This window comes from Bufo gargarizans, chromosome 2 (assembly GCF_014858855.1).
Source record: "Bufo gargarizans isolate SCDJY-AF-19 chromosome 2, ASM1485885v1, whole genome shotgun sequence".
NCBI classification, from domain to species: Eukaryota; Metazoa; Chordata; class Amphibia; order Anura; family Bufonidae; genus Bufo; species Bufo gargarizans.
In genome coordinates this window covers 622510088-622529034 of record NC_058081.1, presented here as the reverse complement: position 1 = coordinate 622529034, position 18947 = coordinate 622510088, and the positions used below count along the sequence as shown (strand labels likewise).

The 18947-nt window shown below is 42.1% G+C and overlaps 1 protein-coding gene across 1 annotated transcript in view; it reads left to right on the top strand.

Moving 5' to 3' along the window:
• The window catches only part of MMEL1 (membrane metalloendopeptidase like 1), a 202866-nt gene that overhangs the window by 133587 nt on the left and 50332 nt on the right, over positions 1-18947 (top strand). Inside the window, exons 12-13 of the mRNA XM_044278346.1 lie at positions 15448-15541; positions 16281-16409. Of these exons, the coding sequence (XP_044134281.1) occupies positions 15448-15541; positions 16281-16409 (223 nt within the window). The remainder of the gene's footprint in view (positions 1-15447; positions 15542-16280; positions 16410-18947) is intronic.

Sequence of the window (18947 nt, the reverse complement as noted above, 5' to 3'; positions counted from 1 at the left end):
CAAGCAAGTGATTTGTATCATGCAGACTTTTCATTTTTAAAAGGGATATTTACTATAGGCAATTGCTGTTTGTTAAATCTTCCCCCTTCTAATAAGTTCATTACAAGGTACTCTGTTGATAGGAATCCCCAAAAAGCATCTGTAGTCTGTATAAATATGGAAGGTAGACTATGCAAAGATGCATAGGCTGCATAAGAATGCTGGAGGGCTGTTATCTAGAAATGAGCGAATTTCTTTAAATTCATTTTGTGTCCAATTCGTCAATTTTTTTTTACATTTGACTCATGTCTGAATCGATTCTACATCACTCCAACATGCTCCAATTGCCCAGATAATTTTAATTAATTAATTAAAGGTGGAGACTTGCTCAGTATTGACTGTATTATGTAAACAGAGGAGCGTTGCTAAGGCTCAAAATGGGCCACTTTACAGCTACTTTTCTAATAGAAATGTGCGATTTTGGTAGTTAAAGTATATTACAAAAATGATCAGTATCACTGCCCCTACACATTACAAAAAAAATAAAAATAATAATGACAGTTACACGTTAATCCCTTCCCAACATATGGCGTAATCAGGGATTAGTACGTGATGGTGGCAAGTGACTTGCCACATTTTGACGTAATATTACGTCATGGTGATCGGGCGGGCACGGGAGCGGTGCACAGACGATCATTGCAGGGGCCAGACCTTCCCTGATAGCCGGCCCCCTGCTATATCTGCCGGCATCGCTGTAAAAGCCTATGCCGGCAGATTAACCCCTTCTATGCCTCGGTCAGCACTGACCGCTGCATAGAAGGTGCATGCGGCGGGTGAGGGAGCCCATCGGGTCCCCGCGCTGCTGTGGCGGGGACCCAATGGGTGAAAAAGCAGCCCGATGCCATGCACAGGCTGCCCAATGCCTTGCACGGCATGGGGACCTGCCTTCTACGGAGGCTGAGATCCAGCCTCAGACTGCGTCTCCTAGGCAACCTGTTAGTGTGTTACTCAGTGTAATACACTAACAGGCAATGCATTACAATACAGATGTACTGTAATGCATTGCAGAGAGCATCAGACCCTCAAAAGTTGAAGTCCCACAGTGGGACAGAAATAAAGTAAAAAAAAAAAAAGCAAAAAAAAGTGTTAATAAAAAAATAAAGTTTTAAGTAAAAAAGAAAAAACTGCCCCTTTCCCCTGGCTTTTTCATAAAAAAATAGAAAAAAAGGAAAAAACACATATTAGGTTTCACCGCATCCGTAACGACCGGTTCTATAACTATATCACATGATCCACCCCGTCTGATAAACACCATAAAAAAATAGATAAAAACTGTGTCCAAAAAAGACATTTTTGTCAGCTTACATTACAAAAAGTGCTACACCAAGTAATCAAAAAGGCATATGTCCCTCCAAATGGTACTAATAAAACCATCACCTAATCCCACAAAAAATGAGCCCCTACATAAGAGAATTGCTCAAAAAATAAAAATAAACTATACTATAAGTATACATATTAGGTATCGCGAGTCCATAACAACCAGATCTATAAAAATATCACATGACCTAACCCTTCAGCTAAACACCCTAAAAAAATTAAATAAAAACAGTGCCAAAATAACACCAAGAGATCAAAAAGGCGTATGCCCCCCAAAATAGTACCAATCAAACCATCACCTCATTCCACAAAAAAAAATGAGACCCTACCTAAGTGGTCAAAAAATATAAAAAAAACACTATGACTATTAATGTGTTAAAGTGAAATACATTTTAAAAAAGTAGACATATTAGGTATTGCCGCATCCTTAACAACCTGCTCTATAAAAATATCACATGACCTAACACCGTAAAAAATAAAAACAGTGGCAAAAGCAATTTTTTTGTCACCTAACATCACATAAAGTGCAACACCAAGCGATAAAAAAAAAGAAAGAAGACGTATGCCCCCCCTCATCCCGCAAAAAATAAGACCCTACCTAAGACAATCAGTCAAAAAATAAAAAAGCTATGGCTCTCAGACTATGGAGACACTAAAACATAATTTTTGGGGTTTCAAAAATGCTATTATTGTGTAAAACTTAAATAAATAAGAAAAAGTATACATATTAGATATTGCCACGTCTGTAACGATCTGCTCTAAAAAAAAGTCACATGACCTAACCCCTCAGGTGAACGCTGTAAAAATAAATAAAAACTGTGCCAAAACAACCAATTTTTTGGTCACCTTGCCCGATAACGTGTAATAATGAATGATCAAAAAATCATAAGTACCCAAAAATAGTACCAATAAAAACGTTAACTCTTCCTGCAAAAAACGAACCCCTGCACAAGAATAAAGCGTTAAGAAAATGGAGACACATTTTCCAAAAATGCTTTATTATGTAAAACTAAAAACAAAGAAAGTAGACATATTTGATATCATTGCGTTCATAACAACCTGCTCTATTATAATAGCTTATGATCTAACCTGTCAGATGAATGTTGTAAAAAATAAAATGATGCCAAAACAGCCATTTTTTGGTTACCTTGCCTCACAAAAAACGTAGTATAAAATAAGCAATTAAAAATCATATGTACTCCAAAATAGTAACAATAAAACTGGCACCTTATCCCCTAGTTTCCAAAATGGGGTTACTTTTTGGGAGTTTCTACTGTGGGGGGGCATCAGTGGGGCTTCAAATGGGACATGGCATCTAAAAAACCAGTCCAGCAAAATCTGCCTTCCAAAAGCCATATGGAGCTCCTTTTCTTCTGCGCCCTGCCGTGTGCCCATACAGCAGTTTATGACCACACATGGGGTGTTTCTGTAAACCGCAGAATCAGGGTAATAAATATTGAATTTTGTTTGGCTGTTAACCCTCGACGTGTTAAAGAAAAAAAATTATTAAAATAGAAAATCTGACAAAAATTTGAAATTTTGAAATTTCATCTCCATTTTCCTTTAATTCCTGTGGAACACCTAAAGGGTTAACAAAGTTTGAATTAACAAAGTTTTGAATAACTTGATGGGTGTAGTTTCTACAATTGGGTCATTTATGGGGGGGGTTCCACTATGTAAGCCCCACAAAGTGACTTCAGACCTGAACTGGTCCTTAAAAAGTAGGTTCTGGAAATTTTCTTAAAAAGTTTAAGAATTGCTTCAAAAATTCTAAGCCTTCTAACATCCTAAAAAAAAAAAAAATATGACTTTTACAAAATGATGCCAACATAAAGTAGACATATGGAGAATGTGAAGTAATAAATATTTTATGAAGTATCACTTTCTGTTTTAAAAGCAGAGAAATTGAAATTTTGAAAATTGCACATTTGAAGTACAATGTATCACGAGAAAACAATCTCAGAATGCCTTGGATAAATAAAAGTGTTTCAAAGTTATTACCACATAAAGTGACACGTCAGATTTGCAGAAAATGGCCTGGGCAGGAGGGTGAAAACTGGCCTGGGGTAGAAGAGGTTAAGCTCTTGAACACAATGACAACAATAGCAAATAATGTCAGAGTGACATTGACATACTGTATATGGCTATGGATAAACTCATGGTTCATGGTGTTGTCAAAAAGTGTGATTAAAAACACACCATGCCATCACATGTTGTAACGTGCTGGGGATCCCGCGGGGAACCCCCGAGACGTCAGGCAAGGCAGGACACGGGCAAAACAGGCTACAGAACACGGTGAAAACCCACTGTGCTACTGACGGTATGTACCCAGAAGGGGCGTGACTAAGGAGCTACCTGGACTTCACTAGGGCCCCTGATGGTGGGGATAGACTTCGCTGTTAGGGTAGCTGCCAGGTGCCACTCCAGAGCCACACCTGTACAGTAGCAACTGGTCAGGAGGATCAGGAGACACCTACGAAGGTATCTACAGAAGTACAGGCATGAATCGAATTAAAGACATAACAGAAACCAGGAATAAACAGGACAGACAGAGCTGCACACGGATGGCGATTTCCTCTCCAGGGAAGCCAGGGACCCACTTCCGCAGGCGGACAAACAGACATGAACAGAAGCAGAGGCAGATACGCTCTGCTAAGCGCTCGGACGCAGATACAGCTCTGCTAAGCTATGGACAGATTCAGGTAAAGACATGAACAGACAAAAACAGAACATAGCAACCAAACGTTAACATCAATGCAGAAAAAGGAATACCACACAGAAACATGGACAGACATGAACGGCAGCAGGGACCCCAAGGGTCAGTATCAAGGGGTGAAACATCATAGCTAGGCACAGAACAAACAAGACTGACCGACAGATCAACTAAAGCAGAACTGACCCAGAACACACAGATACCAGGGAAAAATACCTGCCCAACAAGTGCACCTGTGAGGAATACACCCACAGAGCAATTCAGGGGTATTAACCCTTACAGGTCAGGGAACCAGAACACAGCACAAGGCTGCAGTACCGGGCGTTGCCCATGGCAACCAGGAAACACAGAACAGGGCATTGCCCATGGCAACCAGGATACACAGCTACAAACACAGACTCAGTCAAAGGGGTACACACGTACACAGGCAGGTTCACACCAGATACCGCAGCCAGCATGCAGCCCCTAGCAACCAGCCTGCACAGGATTTTGGCCTGCAGCCAGTACGCCAGGGCGCAAGCAGCCAGCCTGCACGGCATCACAGGGCACGGTGAACCGCACCATGACACATGCTTTTTTATATTAGAAACCTTCCCAAAATTATCCCTTATTAGGGGGCAGACAATGTTTAAACACACATTGTGTTATGGGAAAAAAACTGCAACTTGTTGGGACCAAGTGTCCAAAAATTATGCCTTAATGGGAAATCCCTTCCGCCATTTATACACACACACACGTTAATGTCAGGGGAAAAAAAGCGTTCTGCATAAGCGTCCAAAAATTATGCATTAACAGGAGCAGAATGCCTGCAAGTATTTATACATGAACAAGTGTTAAACGGGTTTTCCAAGATATTTATACCGATGACCTATTCAGAGAATCTGATTGGTGGGGGTCTGACACCCGGGACCCACACCAATCAGCTTTTTGAGAAGGCAGCAGCGCTCCTGTTAGCGTTGTGGCCTTCTCTCTGTTTTTCCTAGGCCGAGTGACGACGCGCTCATAGGTCACATGGCCTAGGAGCAGCTTAGCAAGTGAGTGGGGCTGAGTGCAATACCAGGCACAGCCACTATACAATGTACGGTGCTGTGCTTGGTAAGCTGCGAGAAGGCAGAGGCGCTCACAGGAGAGCTGATACCTTCTCAAAACAGTTGATCACGGGGGTTCCAGGTGTCAGACCCCCACAGATCAGATACTGATGACCTATCCAGAGAATAGGTTATCAGTATAAAAATCTTGGAAAACTCATTTAATTGCTAGAACAAACAGTGGCTTGTTAAGTTGAACAAGCCTGGAAAAATTCTCCCTTTTATTTGGGAGCAGCAGTGGTACACTGTGGATATGGAAACGGTAAAGTGTGTAGGGGTAATATAGTGGTGCTTAAAAGTTTGTGAACCCGTCAGAATTTTCTTTTAGTATAGTAGTCATAGTAATGGTGACTATGTAGTGGTAATGATAGTGGCTGTAGCGGTAATGAAAATGGCAGTAGGGGGATTAGCAGCAGGGAGTAGTAGCTGCGGCGGTGGTGGCAGCAGCAGCCATAAACATAATGGTAGGCAGGTATACAGCGGCAGTGGCATGATGGGGCACCATCAGCAAGGACAGATGTTCATCATTCATCTAGAGGTAGGTCAAAATCCTCATAGATCCATGCCACAGGATCCGAAATTTGGCTTACTAAGGGAGCTAAGAGATATTTTAAATCAAGCCCGTGAGGTGGAAATTATTGATGACAAGTTGTTCAGCTACTTGTATCGGGACAAGCCCTGTACACCTCTGTTATACACCCTGCCAAAAGTACACAAGGGGGTTTTGCCCCCGCCTGGCAGCCCAATTGTATCTGGGAGGGAATCCCTTTTTTACAATGTAGCGATTTTTCTTGATAAAATGTTGCGCCGTTTTGCCATCTCCACCAGATCATTCATCAGAGACACGGGTGATTTTTTGTCTAAAATAAATGAACTTGAGGTCCCTGCAGGCTCGGCTCTTGTGTCATTCGACGTGTGTAGTTTATACACGTCGATTGACCATGAGCTTGGTCAGCTGCAGCTGTTGAGGCGTGTCTTAGAAGTTCTGATTATTCTGAAATTTGTCAAGATTTTTTACTTTCATTATTAAGATTTGTTCTCACGAAAAATTATTTTCTTTTTCAGGACGATTTCTTTGTTCAGTTGCGTGGAACCGCGATGGGGTCCAACGTGGCGCCCACTTATGCAAACATCTATATGGCCCACCTCGAGGAGTCGTCGATCTATGGCAGCCACCACTTCAGACATGTTCTGGGGTGGTGGCGCTATATCGACGATATCTTCTTGGTGTGGACGGGCGACACGTTGGACCTCCTTGCGTTCCATGCTTTTCTCAACGAAATCGACCCCACTGTGAAATTTACTATGGTGCAGTCCATGGATAAACTACAGTTCCTGGACACAGAGGTCCGGATCATGGGACGAGGTTTGAGCACTGATTTATTTGTCAAGCCTACTGACAAGAACACTCTGTTACGATATGACAGCCACCATCCTCGTTCCATGATCCGATCTCTACCCTACAGCCAGTTCTTGCGAGTACATCGCATAGTTAAGGATAGACAAGTGAGACATACTAGATTCCAAGAAATTAGTCAGAAATTTGCCATACGTGGATATCCGAAAAAGCTGATCAGAAATACCATTGATAGATTGGGGAATCAACTCACTGATACTATCGTTCAGAAAGAGGCCCAAAGTCCTCGTATTCCCTTCATCTCCCATTTCTCGACTGACAGCCCGCAAATTGCGGGTGTCATTCGGAGACATTGGAGATTGATAGGGAATAGTTTTCCCCAAATTGCGGAATTTAAATCACCCCCTCTCTTCTCCTATCGGAGAGGACGGAATGTGGGTGATAGATTGGTGAGGGCGGATGTGGGCAGTGCCAGGATCAATGTGAGGACAATGTGTGGTTCTACTCGTACTGGTTGCTACCCTTGCTATCATTGCATAAATTGCAAACTTATGATCAAAGGAGATACATTTTTAAATCCGGCCACTGGTGGGATGATGAAAATCACTCAATTCTTGACCTGTGACTCATCCTACGTGGTCTACCAACTGACCTGCCCGTGTGGGAAGTGGTATGTTGGTGAGACCACGTGGGATGTAAAGACACGATTGAATCAACATCGCTACTCCATCAGGAAAGAAAAGATGGATTTACCAGTGTCCAAACATTTTAAAGTGGCAGGGCACACACAGAGTGATTTGAGATTTCGCGTTTTGGAACAGGTAGAATTGGGGAGGCGTGGTGGAGATAGACAGGCTATCCTTAAAAAACGCGAGTTATACTGGATATATACGCTAAAGACGTTAAAACCTAATGGGTTAAACGTGGACTTTAGGGTGGATTAGTGTAGTTTGGCCCTGGCACTGCCCATATCTTATGCCTTCTCTACTCTGCAGGATCCGTATCCTTTTCTGTAGGTCAAATGCACGTGTGTTTCTGCATTTGAATCATTATCTTGAATCAAGTATATTTTTTTATGAGAATCGCTAAAATTTTCTCTCTTTGTTTTTAGATTCATTTTGATCTCACTGCCTTGGCGGAGGCACTGCATGATGTGACGTTCATCCTGGTTCCAGTTGGCTCCCCAACATCTATTTATTCTATTCAATTAATATATGCCTGGTTCAGTGCTTTACTATTTGTGCGGAATTTGTTGTACATTGTTCTGGATGCCCCCGTATACCGTTCATATAGAAAAATTTGATCCGTTTGTCCATGGTGCCTGCATTATTATGGTTGTTCTTCCCCTTTTTTTCCTTGAAATGAATGCTCATATTCATTTATGGGTATCAATGTTGTTACTTTTTGAGAGAATAGTGGCGTTCCGTGGGGATCCCCCTGCGATGTAGGTTTGTTTTCCCATTGTTTACGCCGATATCTCATTATTATGAATTGTCCATCAATATGTGACATTCATATACAAATCAAGTAAAACATTTTTTTATAGTTTAGATTTTGGATCTTTGGGGCACTGTGCCCGACTACCATACGTGCTTTGACATGTGGGTGGCCGTGCGGCATTGCCCTAGGACCCAATTACATATGGTATCGGGTTCCATGGACTAGTAGCTCTATTGAGATCACTTTGATCATGTGATATGTGTTGGGTGGCACCCATTACTGCTCTGACATGCGCACAATGCATTCGATCCAGTTTCGCCCATCTTAGTTGTGGGTGTTAGCCAGTTGCTCGAAAACGGAGGAATCGCGAGATTTGATATTTTCGCGCATGCGCTAATTACGTGGATTTTCGCGCATGCGCTAATTACGTATAGTATTTTCGCGCATGCGCAAATCGTGTATGGGGACGCCAAGGAGCATGTTCAACGCCAACCATGCAGCTGCCCACCTGACAGTGAGTTTTTTAATTCACCTTATTAGGGTAATCACTGACACTTATTATGTTATATTCCATATAAATCACGATATGTGGAATTAATGTTGTTTTAGTCTGATGTATTATTTTTGCCAAATGAGGCCAATTTGTTATATGAATTTTCTATCATCACATGTATTATTCGTTCACTGTACATCCACTGTATTATGTTCAATTGATGTTAATCTATTTTTGATTGATGCCCTTATTTAAAGTGTGTCTGTAACACATGTGCACTGTGCTTGATAAAGACAGCAACAAGCTGTTGAAACGTCGCCTGATTTTGGGTCCAATAAATCATCAACTTTTGTATTGATTTGGAGTGCTGCTGGCTATTTTTCACTTCTAGTACATTGGACCTAGGTGCTGGTCCACACTGGCCGGACGTGCACCCCCTGCTTATACAGTGTGCTGCTTCCTCACTTTCTTCAAACTCCATGCCCCTCCCCCTTCTTCTGTTTGGGTGGGACGATAGGAATTGGCCTTGTTGCTTTGGTGTTGTATTACCGCTGCTACAAAAAATATTGACCAGTGTGCATTGAAAAACATGTACCATCCTTGCCCGTGACAGCTGCTTCAAGTGTCCGTGCTGGTGTGCACCTTGCCACAAAGCGAGAATTGCAAGGAGCCAACCACATTCTAAACCACATGGGAGTACGAGGCAGATATGTTTTGGGGGGAAATAATAGAGGCCAGATATCTTCCAGCAAGGCTGAGAGCACGCCATCAGTTCTATAAAGGCAACATAATCCACTAAGTACAATGGAAACCACAGCATTTTTAGCAACTTGGCCGGTGGGAGTTCAGCTTGTACCCCAGCGGATTTGCTAGCCGCGTATTGTTGTTTCCTGGCTACACATTCCGTTATCTATGGCTGTCGACAGACACTGCACTGCATGTGGTTGTAGCCTAGCTGCCGTAAATGAAACCGGGAGAAGGAGGACACTTTTGTTACACTAGTTGACGGCTATTTTTATTTTCACACAGAAACTGGTGATGCCGTTTCATGTGTTGCAATAGAGCCGTGGTGTCTGTGTTTGTGTTTAATCGTCCATGGCTTATTTTAATCCTGCAGATCTTGCACACGGCAATGCTTTTGTCTTCTGGCACTGTGGAGAAAAACAGCCAAACGGGAGATACTTGCACAGAGCTAGCATTAGCCAAGCTTGGCCTAGGTCTAGTATGTTTTGAGCCTGTGCCCACAGTATCAGCAGCGTCACTAGTTCCTGAGCTGACCATAATAGAAGTAGATCAGGCCCTGGTAGCTTTCTTGGTAGGTTCTGGCAGTACACTGCCTCTGGTCGATGATGAGGCTTGGGTCTATTGTTTGCCATTTACCAGACATTCTATTATGAGGCCTATACATGAAAAGTCATAGGTTTGGTACACAGATTAATTACCGTATTTTTTGCCCTATAAGACGCACCCAGGTTTTTTTGGAGGAAAATAAGAAAAAAAATATTTAAACCAAAAGGTGTGATTTTGGTGGGCTTTGAACTAATGGTAAACTGTGAATGACGCTATTATGGGGGTCTGTGGATGGCACTGTTATGGGGGTCTGTGGATGGCACTATTATGGGGGTCTGTGGCTGACACTGTTATGGGGTCTGTGGCTGACACTGTGATGGGGGCGTCTGTGGATGGCACTGTTTTGGGGGCATCTGTGGATGGCATGACACTGCTATGGGGGATCTGTGGATGACAGATAAATAGTATCTTATGCTATTTGACATCCACAGATCCCCCCATAACAGTGTCAGCCACTGTGAATGACCCCCAATACAGGGGCTGGGGGCAGGGGGCAGGAGGCAGGAGGCAGGGCGGGTACTGGCAGCGTAACTTCCTACGTCACGTGCCTGTGCCGCCTGCTTCATTCATAAAGTGGGCGGAGCAGGCACGTGACGTAGGAAGTTACGCTGCCAGTGCCTGTCCAGCCTCCTGCCTCCAGCATCCAGCCTGCTATGATCGTAAGTACAGGCTGCTCAGTGCTGGATCGAACATATGTATAGTTAACCATTGCCTGCCTGCAGTTACAGATACCATTAATACAGTGAGCGGGGCCCGGTGCAATAGAATACAGTGACTGCACCGGGCCCCTCTGCCATTATAAAACTAAAGGCCGGCTTCCAGCCCCTTCTCCCCCCTCACTGATACACACGCCGGCCGTGCTGTTCAGCTTGCGGTCGGCGGTGTATCAGTGTAAAAATGACAGCCTTCGCCCCATAAGACGCACTGCCATTTTCCTCCCACTTTTTGGGGGGGAAAAGTGCGTCTTATAGGGCGAAAAGTATGTTAAACAGTACTAGAAAAATTGCAAGTGTTTTTTTTATTTACATATATATATAAGTTTACAAACACACTACACTCAGATGTATTTTTTGCACTAAAATGTGTTTGCTATAAACAGTGAACTGTACCTCGAAGTAATATTCGAGTTCACTACCACAGGAATAATAATGGTGTTATTGCCATATTGCTTTTGATATAGCACTGAACAGTATCTTGAAGTATTATACAATATGTTTAATAACACATGGATATTAATTGCGTTATTGCAGTAAAATGTGTTTGCTATAACACTGAATAGTATCTTTTGGTAATATACAACATATTGAACAGTTTCTTGAAGTAATATACAGGTCCTTCTAAAAAAATTTGCATATTGTGATAAAGTTTATTATTTTCTGTAATGTACTGATAAACATTAGACTTTCATATATTTTAGATTCATTACACACAACTGAAGTAGTTCAAGCCTTTTATTGTTTTAATATTGATGATTTTGGCATACAGCTCATGAAAACCCAAAAATCTAAAAAAATTAGCATATTTCATCCAACCAATAAAAGAAAAGTGTTTTTAATACAAAAAAAGTCAACCTTCAAATAATTATGTTCAGTTATGCACTCAATACTTGGTCGGGAATCCTTTTGCAGAAATGACTGCTTCAATGCGGCGTGGCATGGAGGCAATCAGCCTGTGGCACTGCTGAGGTGTTATGGAGGCCCAGGAGGCTTCCATAGCGGCCTTAAGCTCATCCAGAGTGTTGGGTCTTGCGTCTCTCAACTTTCTCTTCCCAATATCCCACATATTCTCTATGGGGTTCAGGTCAGGAGAGTTGGCAGGCCAATTGAGCACAGTAATACCATGGTCAGTAAACCATTTACCAGTGGTTTTGGCACTGTGAGCAGGTGCCAGGTCGTGCTGAAAAATGACATCTTCATCTCCATAAAGCTTTTCAGCAGATGGAAGCATGAAGTGCTCCAAAATCTCCTGATAGCTAGCTGCATTGACCCTGCCCTTGATAAAACACAGTGGACCAACACCAGCAGCTGACATGGCACCCCAGACCATCACTGACTGTGGGTACTTGACACTGGACTTCAGGCATTTTGGCATTTCCCTCTCCCCAGTCTTCCTCTAGACTCTGGCACCTTGATTTCTGAATGACATGCAACAGTCCAGTGCTGCTTCTCTGTAGCCCAGGTCAGGCGCTTCTGCCGCTGTTTCTGGTTCAAAAGTGGCTTGACCTGGGGAATGCGGCACCTGTAGCCCATTTCCTGCACACGCCTGTACACGGTGGCTCTGGATGTTTCTACTCCAGACTCAGTCCACTGCTTCCGCAGGTCCCCCAAGGTCTGGAATCGGTCCTTCTCCACAATCTTCCTCAGGGTCCGGTCACCTCTTCTCGTTGTGCAGCGTTTTCTGCCACACTTTTTCCTTCCCACAGACTTCCCACTGAGGTGCCTTGATACAGCACTCTGGGAACAGCCTATTCGTTCAGAAATTTCTTTCTGTGTCTTACCCTCTTGCTTGAGGGTGTCAATGATGGCCTTCTGGACAGCAGTCAGGTCGGCAGTCTTACCCATGATTGCGGTTTTGAGTAATGAACCAGGCTGGGAGTTTTTAAAAGCCTCAGGAATCTTTTGCAGGTGTTTAGAGTTAATTAGTTGATTCAGATTATTAGGTTAATGGCTCGTTTAGAGAACCTTTTCATTATATGCTAATTTTTTGAAATAGGAATTTTGGGTTTTCATGAGCTGTATGCCAAAATCATCAATATTAAAACAATAAAAGGCTTGAACTACTTCAGTTGTGTGTAATGAATCTAAAATATATGAAAGTCTAATGTTTATCAGTACATTACAGAAAATAATGAACTTTATCACAATATGCTAATTTTTTTAGAAGGACCTGTACATGTTCACTAACTCATGTATAATAATGGCATTATTGCTATATTGCTTTTGCTATAACACTGAACGGTTTCTTGAAGTGATATACAATGCGCATAATACGGGTATAATGCCCAAATAAAAATGTCAGGTAGAAACAGTTTAAAAAAAAAAAAGAAGAAGAAGGAGGCAATTCCTCAGATTGCAGCAGAATGTATGCTATTGGGGTGCTGGCAATAAGCCTATGAACTGTAGAAGCTTTAAAAAAAAAAAATCTAATACAGAATAATATGAGTCTCTTGCAGGATTTTGAACTTTTTGGCAAGCTGTATGAAACAACTTAGACAGTGACCAGTCCCTCACTCACTGTCTATGCTAAGGTTTCCCTGATAAAACTCTAAATTCTACCTAATTATATCTACAATTTCCTCCCGATAGTGCCACTACAGAGTCCCTAGCAACTGGCATGTGTCTGCCACAACATATCCTATCACAACCCCAGTTGCATACAAAATGGCGTTTCTACTTTCTGCGCAGAAGTACCTGGACCTGGTCGGCTGATCAGGCTGTCTTTCAGCCTCTGAGCTAAGCAGGACAATTCAGGGTTATGTCATCCTCTATCTTTTTCCTTCCTGTTGTTTTTCCCTCCAATTTGCACAGTAAAAATGGGGCTGGGCGACATTGAAACGAATTGCCATAATTTCTGATTTGTTTGGCAAATCAATTTTAGTCAAATTTCTAACAAATCATTTGTTTAGAATCAACTTGCACATCTCTACTGTTGTCATATGCACACACACACTAAAGCCTGTATTAGACAGGCAGATCTGCAAGCGATTGTCGGGAGGGAAGCATTCCCACCCGGCAATCGCTTTCTAGCTAACGGAGCAGACCGCTGCTATTACATGCACCAATTTCCTCCACAGCATCAGGAGGAGCCATCACCCATGCTGTCTAGAGGTTTGGCAGCAGCAGACCATTATTAGAAAGCACGATCTGCTGCTGGGAAGCGCTGACTTTTAAGAAGCGTTTATTTCATTCATCGAGCAATCGGCAGCAGTATTACACTGCAAGATGATGGCTAACACTCGTTAGCGATTATCGGCCGAAATATCGGGCAGTGTAATACAGCAATAAGCCAGGCCACTGTTGCTTCTGAGACTGCAGTGTCAGTTTAACGTACCTTCATACGTAGTAGCTATTGTTGCAGAAAATCACTTCTATTCATCTGAATGGGGTTGCTTTGGTGGGAAGTAAATGGATTTCTGCAATCCTCATTAAGGTGAGTGGAAGAGATTTTTTGCACCATTTATTGTGATTCTGGGATTGTGGCAAAGCACATTGAGCCAATGCATTGAGCATTTTTTATAACCAGAGCACTGTTTTACCCAATGTATCTACTTGTTTGGACTCTTTGTTCAAGGTCTGTATCACATGCACTGACCATCTTCTTTATCCAAGTGCTGCTTTCCTCTGCAATGTTAGATGATAGTTCACGTGGCAGATTTTGCCTTTGTTAAAATCTGCCATGGATTCTGAGGCAGAAACCCTCTTTTTTTTGCTGCATATTCCCTTTTTCACGGTTGCACAATATAAACCACAGCCACATGAACAGCAGCACAAACTTCAGTTTAAAAACAATGGTAGGTGGTTTCTGCATGGCTGCCTCACAGAATCTATATATAATTCCATAGGCAAAAGGTTGTACATGGATGAGGTCTTAGAAGCCCTGCTAGAGCTCCATGCAGAAGCACAGGAGCACAGTTAACACTTGCAGCTACTGTACTTCTTGTTTGCTGCTCACTAGCCAATTACTCCAGCTCTACTACTTCTCATTCCATTATCATGACTTCAGCACATTTTCCATTTCCTAGTTTGTTAACATTACAGCCCCTTGAAAGACCACGGGGCACATTTATTAAGACGCCGGTCTTAATAAGCCCTAGAGCTGGCGGTGGACTGGCAAAGTTATGTAGAGGTGCTGGCCTCAACATACCTTTGGTGCACCAAGCGCCGATTCTAAACCAGGGACAAAAAATGGTAAATGAAATGGACCTACCGGCCCCTTCCCTGCCCATGTAACGCCCACTTTTTTAGACATGGTGTGAGCAGGGAAGAAGTTGCAGATTCTGCCGCACCATGGCGTGCAACAGAATCTGCACCAGATATACAACACAAAACTGGTCTATATCTGATCATAAATGACCCCCACACGCATCCTTATGCAGGTTCTCAACACCATAAAACAGGGTCAAATCCTATCAGGAATGGGTCTCTCTTTCTAGGACCTCATATCAGTCTCATGGACTCCCCCTATCATTCAACAACTGTCCAAATCCATTATGCAGATAGGCTGTGGACTTTGCTGCTGATTTCTCTTCAGTTGACTTGCTGCAGATTTCAAAGTCCACACAGCAGGTCAATTTCTGCACGGAAATAAAAAGCAAAGTGTACATGAGATTTGTCAAATTTCATTCACTTTACTGGTACTGTATTACATTGTGGATTTCAAGCACAGAATAAATTAGCGTAATCTGCAACGTGTGAAGGTACCGTGTCCGCAATAATAATACAACAGTCTTCTTTAATTTTCATATATATGCCTATGGTAACATGGAGCTTTTGGACAATAAACCTGAAACTGGGGTAATAAAACTTGGAAAATGTGTTAATTGCATGAATGCAGATGATCAAACACTGCAGCCTGCAAAACAAGAGGGTAATTTCATTTGTCCATAATGCAAATTGAGTAACTAATAATCACTTTCTTTCATTCCAATCAGCACTTTGCAAAATTATCTAGTTTGGCGACTGGTAATTGACAGAGTTAGCAGTCTGAGCAGACGCTACAAAGATGCAAGGGCCAACTACAGAAAGGTAAATTACAATATCTATTTACTGCTAAATAGTTTTTTATATGTACAAAGTGACATACGAAAAATACTGGAGGTTATTACAGCTGGGGTAGACACTAATCTGTCTTTTCAAGCTTCAGGTTCTACAGACTACACCGACCCCTTCATCTTGAGGGACTAGTCTGACCGAATCAGCTGTTTGAAGGGGTAGCAGCTCTTGTGTAAGTGCTGCTTCCTCTTCAAAATTACCTGTGTGTCGTCTCCTTTTTGGAGTAGCTAGCTCCATTGGACACCCAAACTGATATTGATGACCTATCCTAATCTTAGCACCGCACATTCCCTTTAACTTCCTCAGATTAGTAGTTAGTCCTATCTACTACGTTCCAGCTCTAGTGCTTTCTGAATTAGGGTTATACCATGGCTTATTACTTTTGAAGCCAACAAGTTTGAGAGGAACCCATGAGAACAAATGCTATAGCCAATTTCATTGAAGCTCTCAAATGTATTTCAGAGTGTGGGGGGGGGGGGGGAAGCATCCCATGGCACCCATTGGAACATTGAAAGGACTTAAAACTTCATGTAGATGTTGCCCCTGATCAAATATCAACCTGTAACCCCCAGGTTTACATAGCAATAGTACAAAATACTAAGCCACCATGCCACCATTGATATTAGTGTGGAATATTTCTTGTATGTACAGGGAATGGAGATGAATAATGGTTGTTATAAGTAGACTAAAGTGACCTGGTTATTTATTTTAGGCTCTGTATGGGACCACATTAGAAGAGGCTCGATGGAGGGAGTGCGTCAGCTATGTCAATAGCAATATGGAGAACGCTGTCGGGGCCATGTATGTCAAGGAAACATTTGCTGGTGAGAGCAAGAGGATGGTATGTAATATTCACACTACAATGCTATCCATCTAGTATTTCCCCAAAACTTATCACTAATCAACTGTGAAAAATAGGTCAATAAGTGTTCCTTCTGCATTTCTGGAAATTGCATAGAAAACACTGAGTTTGAAATAGCTATCTATGACATTTCTGATATTCTGGAGATTCCTTTTTTATTCATGATGAATTGTAATTGTGGGCAAATCTGTGAACAAGTGGACAAATTCCCCTTCAGTACCACCACAGGGAAAGAGAATGAGCAAGACTCTGGTTACTAGATAAAGGTTCAGAAAAAGCCTGCTTACCCCACCAGAATGCCATAATAGGGTGCTTCTAAACCACACAACCTATTGTAGGTTGAATTGAGATCCGTTACAGTGTATCTGAGCTCTCTATTTTGTCAAGTCATGCAGATGTGCTATCTGAACATGATCTGGGCAGGTATTCAGTCTCTAGTTGCAGGGGCGCAACTACTATAGCGGCAGACCATGTGACTCCTATGTGGCCCAGGGCAAGATGGGGCCCAGTCTTAGTTGGGATTATCTCCTCTTCTACTGGAGGTGAAAACTTGGTCAGGACTCTACCCTAAATGTTTAGCAAATCAGGCAGTGGAAAAATGGCCCAAGGGTCATTAAAAAGGGTTTAGGCAGAAGCCCTTCTGTCCTGTGTGCGGGGCCTGGTTTGATCCTTGCTATGGGGCCCTTACTTCTCTATGTACGCCACTGTCTAGTAGTGAAGGAGACTGCTCACGTTCAGGAAACAGAGATTTTGAAAATAATGGTGAACTGAAACACAAAGTACATTACAAATTTGCAGAACGTTTCATGTTATTACATATTTTTTTTCAAAAATGACCATTGTGAAGAACAACAGCCATTTTAATTCCTTGTTTTTCAAATTTTTGGAACTTTCGTTATTACATTTTGGCTCTGTTTAAAATCTTGTTCTGTCTGAACTCTGCAATATTTCAAGAATTTTTGGCCAGTAAACTGGTTATTTCAGCAATTCTGTTTGGTTCCTGGTACCAGTTATGTAACAGTACAAGCTATAATTGTACAAGAACAAAAATCACATATTTCCTGTAGATGGATGATACATGGGGCAAAATTATTTTACATATTTTTGGTTTGATTTTTTTCTTTTATGTATTAAAGTAATTGAATCAAATCATATCAGTTACATGCGATCTAATATACAGTATATATACATATATACTGTATATACCTTAGCGTGTCCTGTGTCATTATGTAATCAAAATTCTGACACCATATGGTTGGATGACCATATGACACGCCATGGGGTTGGATGACCACATGACTGCATTTACCTCCCTGATTGCTTCCTTAATGATCCAGCAGAGTATTCATACAGCACATTGCTGGATCAATGACAGAGGTGTGCCGCTACATGCTTCTCTCTCTCCCTGTATGACTCTTCTGCCAACCCATGCTGTTGTGATGGATGCAGTATGTGGTTTAGCATTGTCTTGCTGAAAGAGACGTTGTCTGGACAGGAGCATATTTTATTTTAAAACCTCTGTATACTGTTCAGCATTGATAGTGCCTTTCCAGATGTGTACACTGCCCATGCCATTGGTACTAATGCAACCCCATACAAGCAGAGAGTCTGTATATGGTTTCCAAAAATAATTTGACATTTTGACTAATCTGACCGCAGGACAATTTTTTATTTTGACTCTGCAGTGGGCAGCAGGGAAGAGCAGAGAGGATAGGAGTGATAGTGGTGAGGATGGGAGTAATGGTACTTAGGGTGGCGGCCCTCACAATTGTGCTCCTTGGTCCTGTGCAGTGATCGGAAGGGTCCATAATTTCTTCCCTTCAGTGCACACACTGGTTTTGCGGCTCTCCAGCCTGGTGGTAATTTGGGGTACCCTTGGTTTTGATGAATTTTGAGGTGCAAGGCAGGGTTCCCTGAAATGTAAGGCGATGATAAGGTAGTTCAAAAATATAAACTGTTCTTTACTTGCAGATAAAGTTCAAATATAGCAGTCACTGTTCTCAGCATGCATGGATTGACAGTTCTTATACAGTTTTACACTTTACATATATCTAGGTTATTTTGCACACACCTTCTCTCAAAACTGGTATACTCCACAATGTCTTTTGTCTTTTTCTCGCTTAAGCTGGCATTAGGGGCTTTTTCTCTACATTCTATGCTCCCCTCTGGCTGGATCTTTCTCAGGGCTGTTCTCTATTTAATTACAATTCTCTATCTCACTCTATGCTGGCCTTCTCCTCCATATGAAGAGAGTAGGACTAGCAATGGTAGCTACAGCTTGTGAACTCCCTTTGCAGCATACATACAGTTGCAATAAAAAGTATGTGAACCCTTTGGAATTATATGGATCTCTGCACAAATTGGTCATAAAATGTTATCTGATCTTCATTTAAGTCACAACAATAGACAATCACAGTCTGCTTAAACTAATAACACACAAATAATTAAATGTTACCATGTTTTTATTGAACACACCATGTAAACATTCACAGTGCAGGTGGAAAAAGTATGTGAACC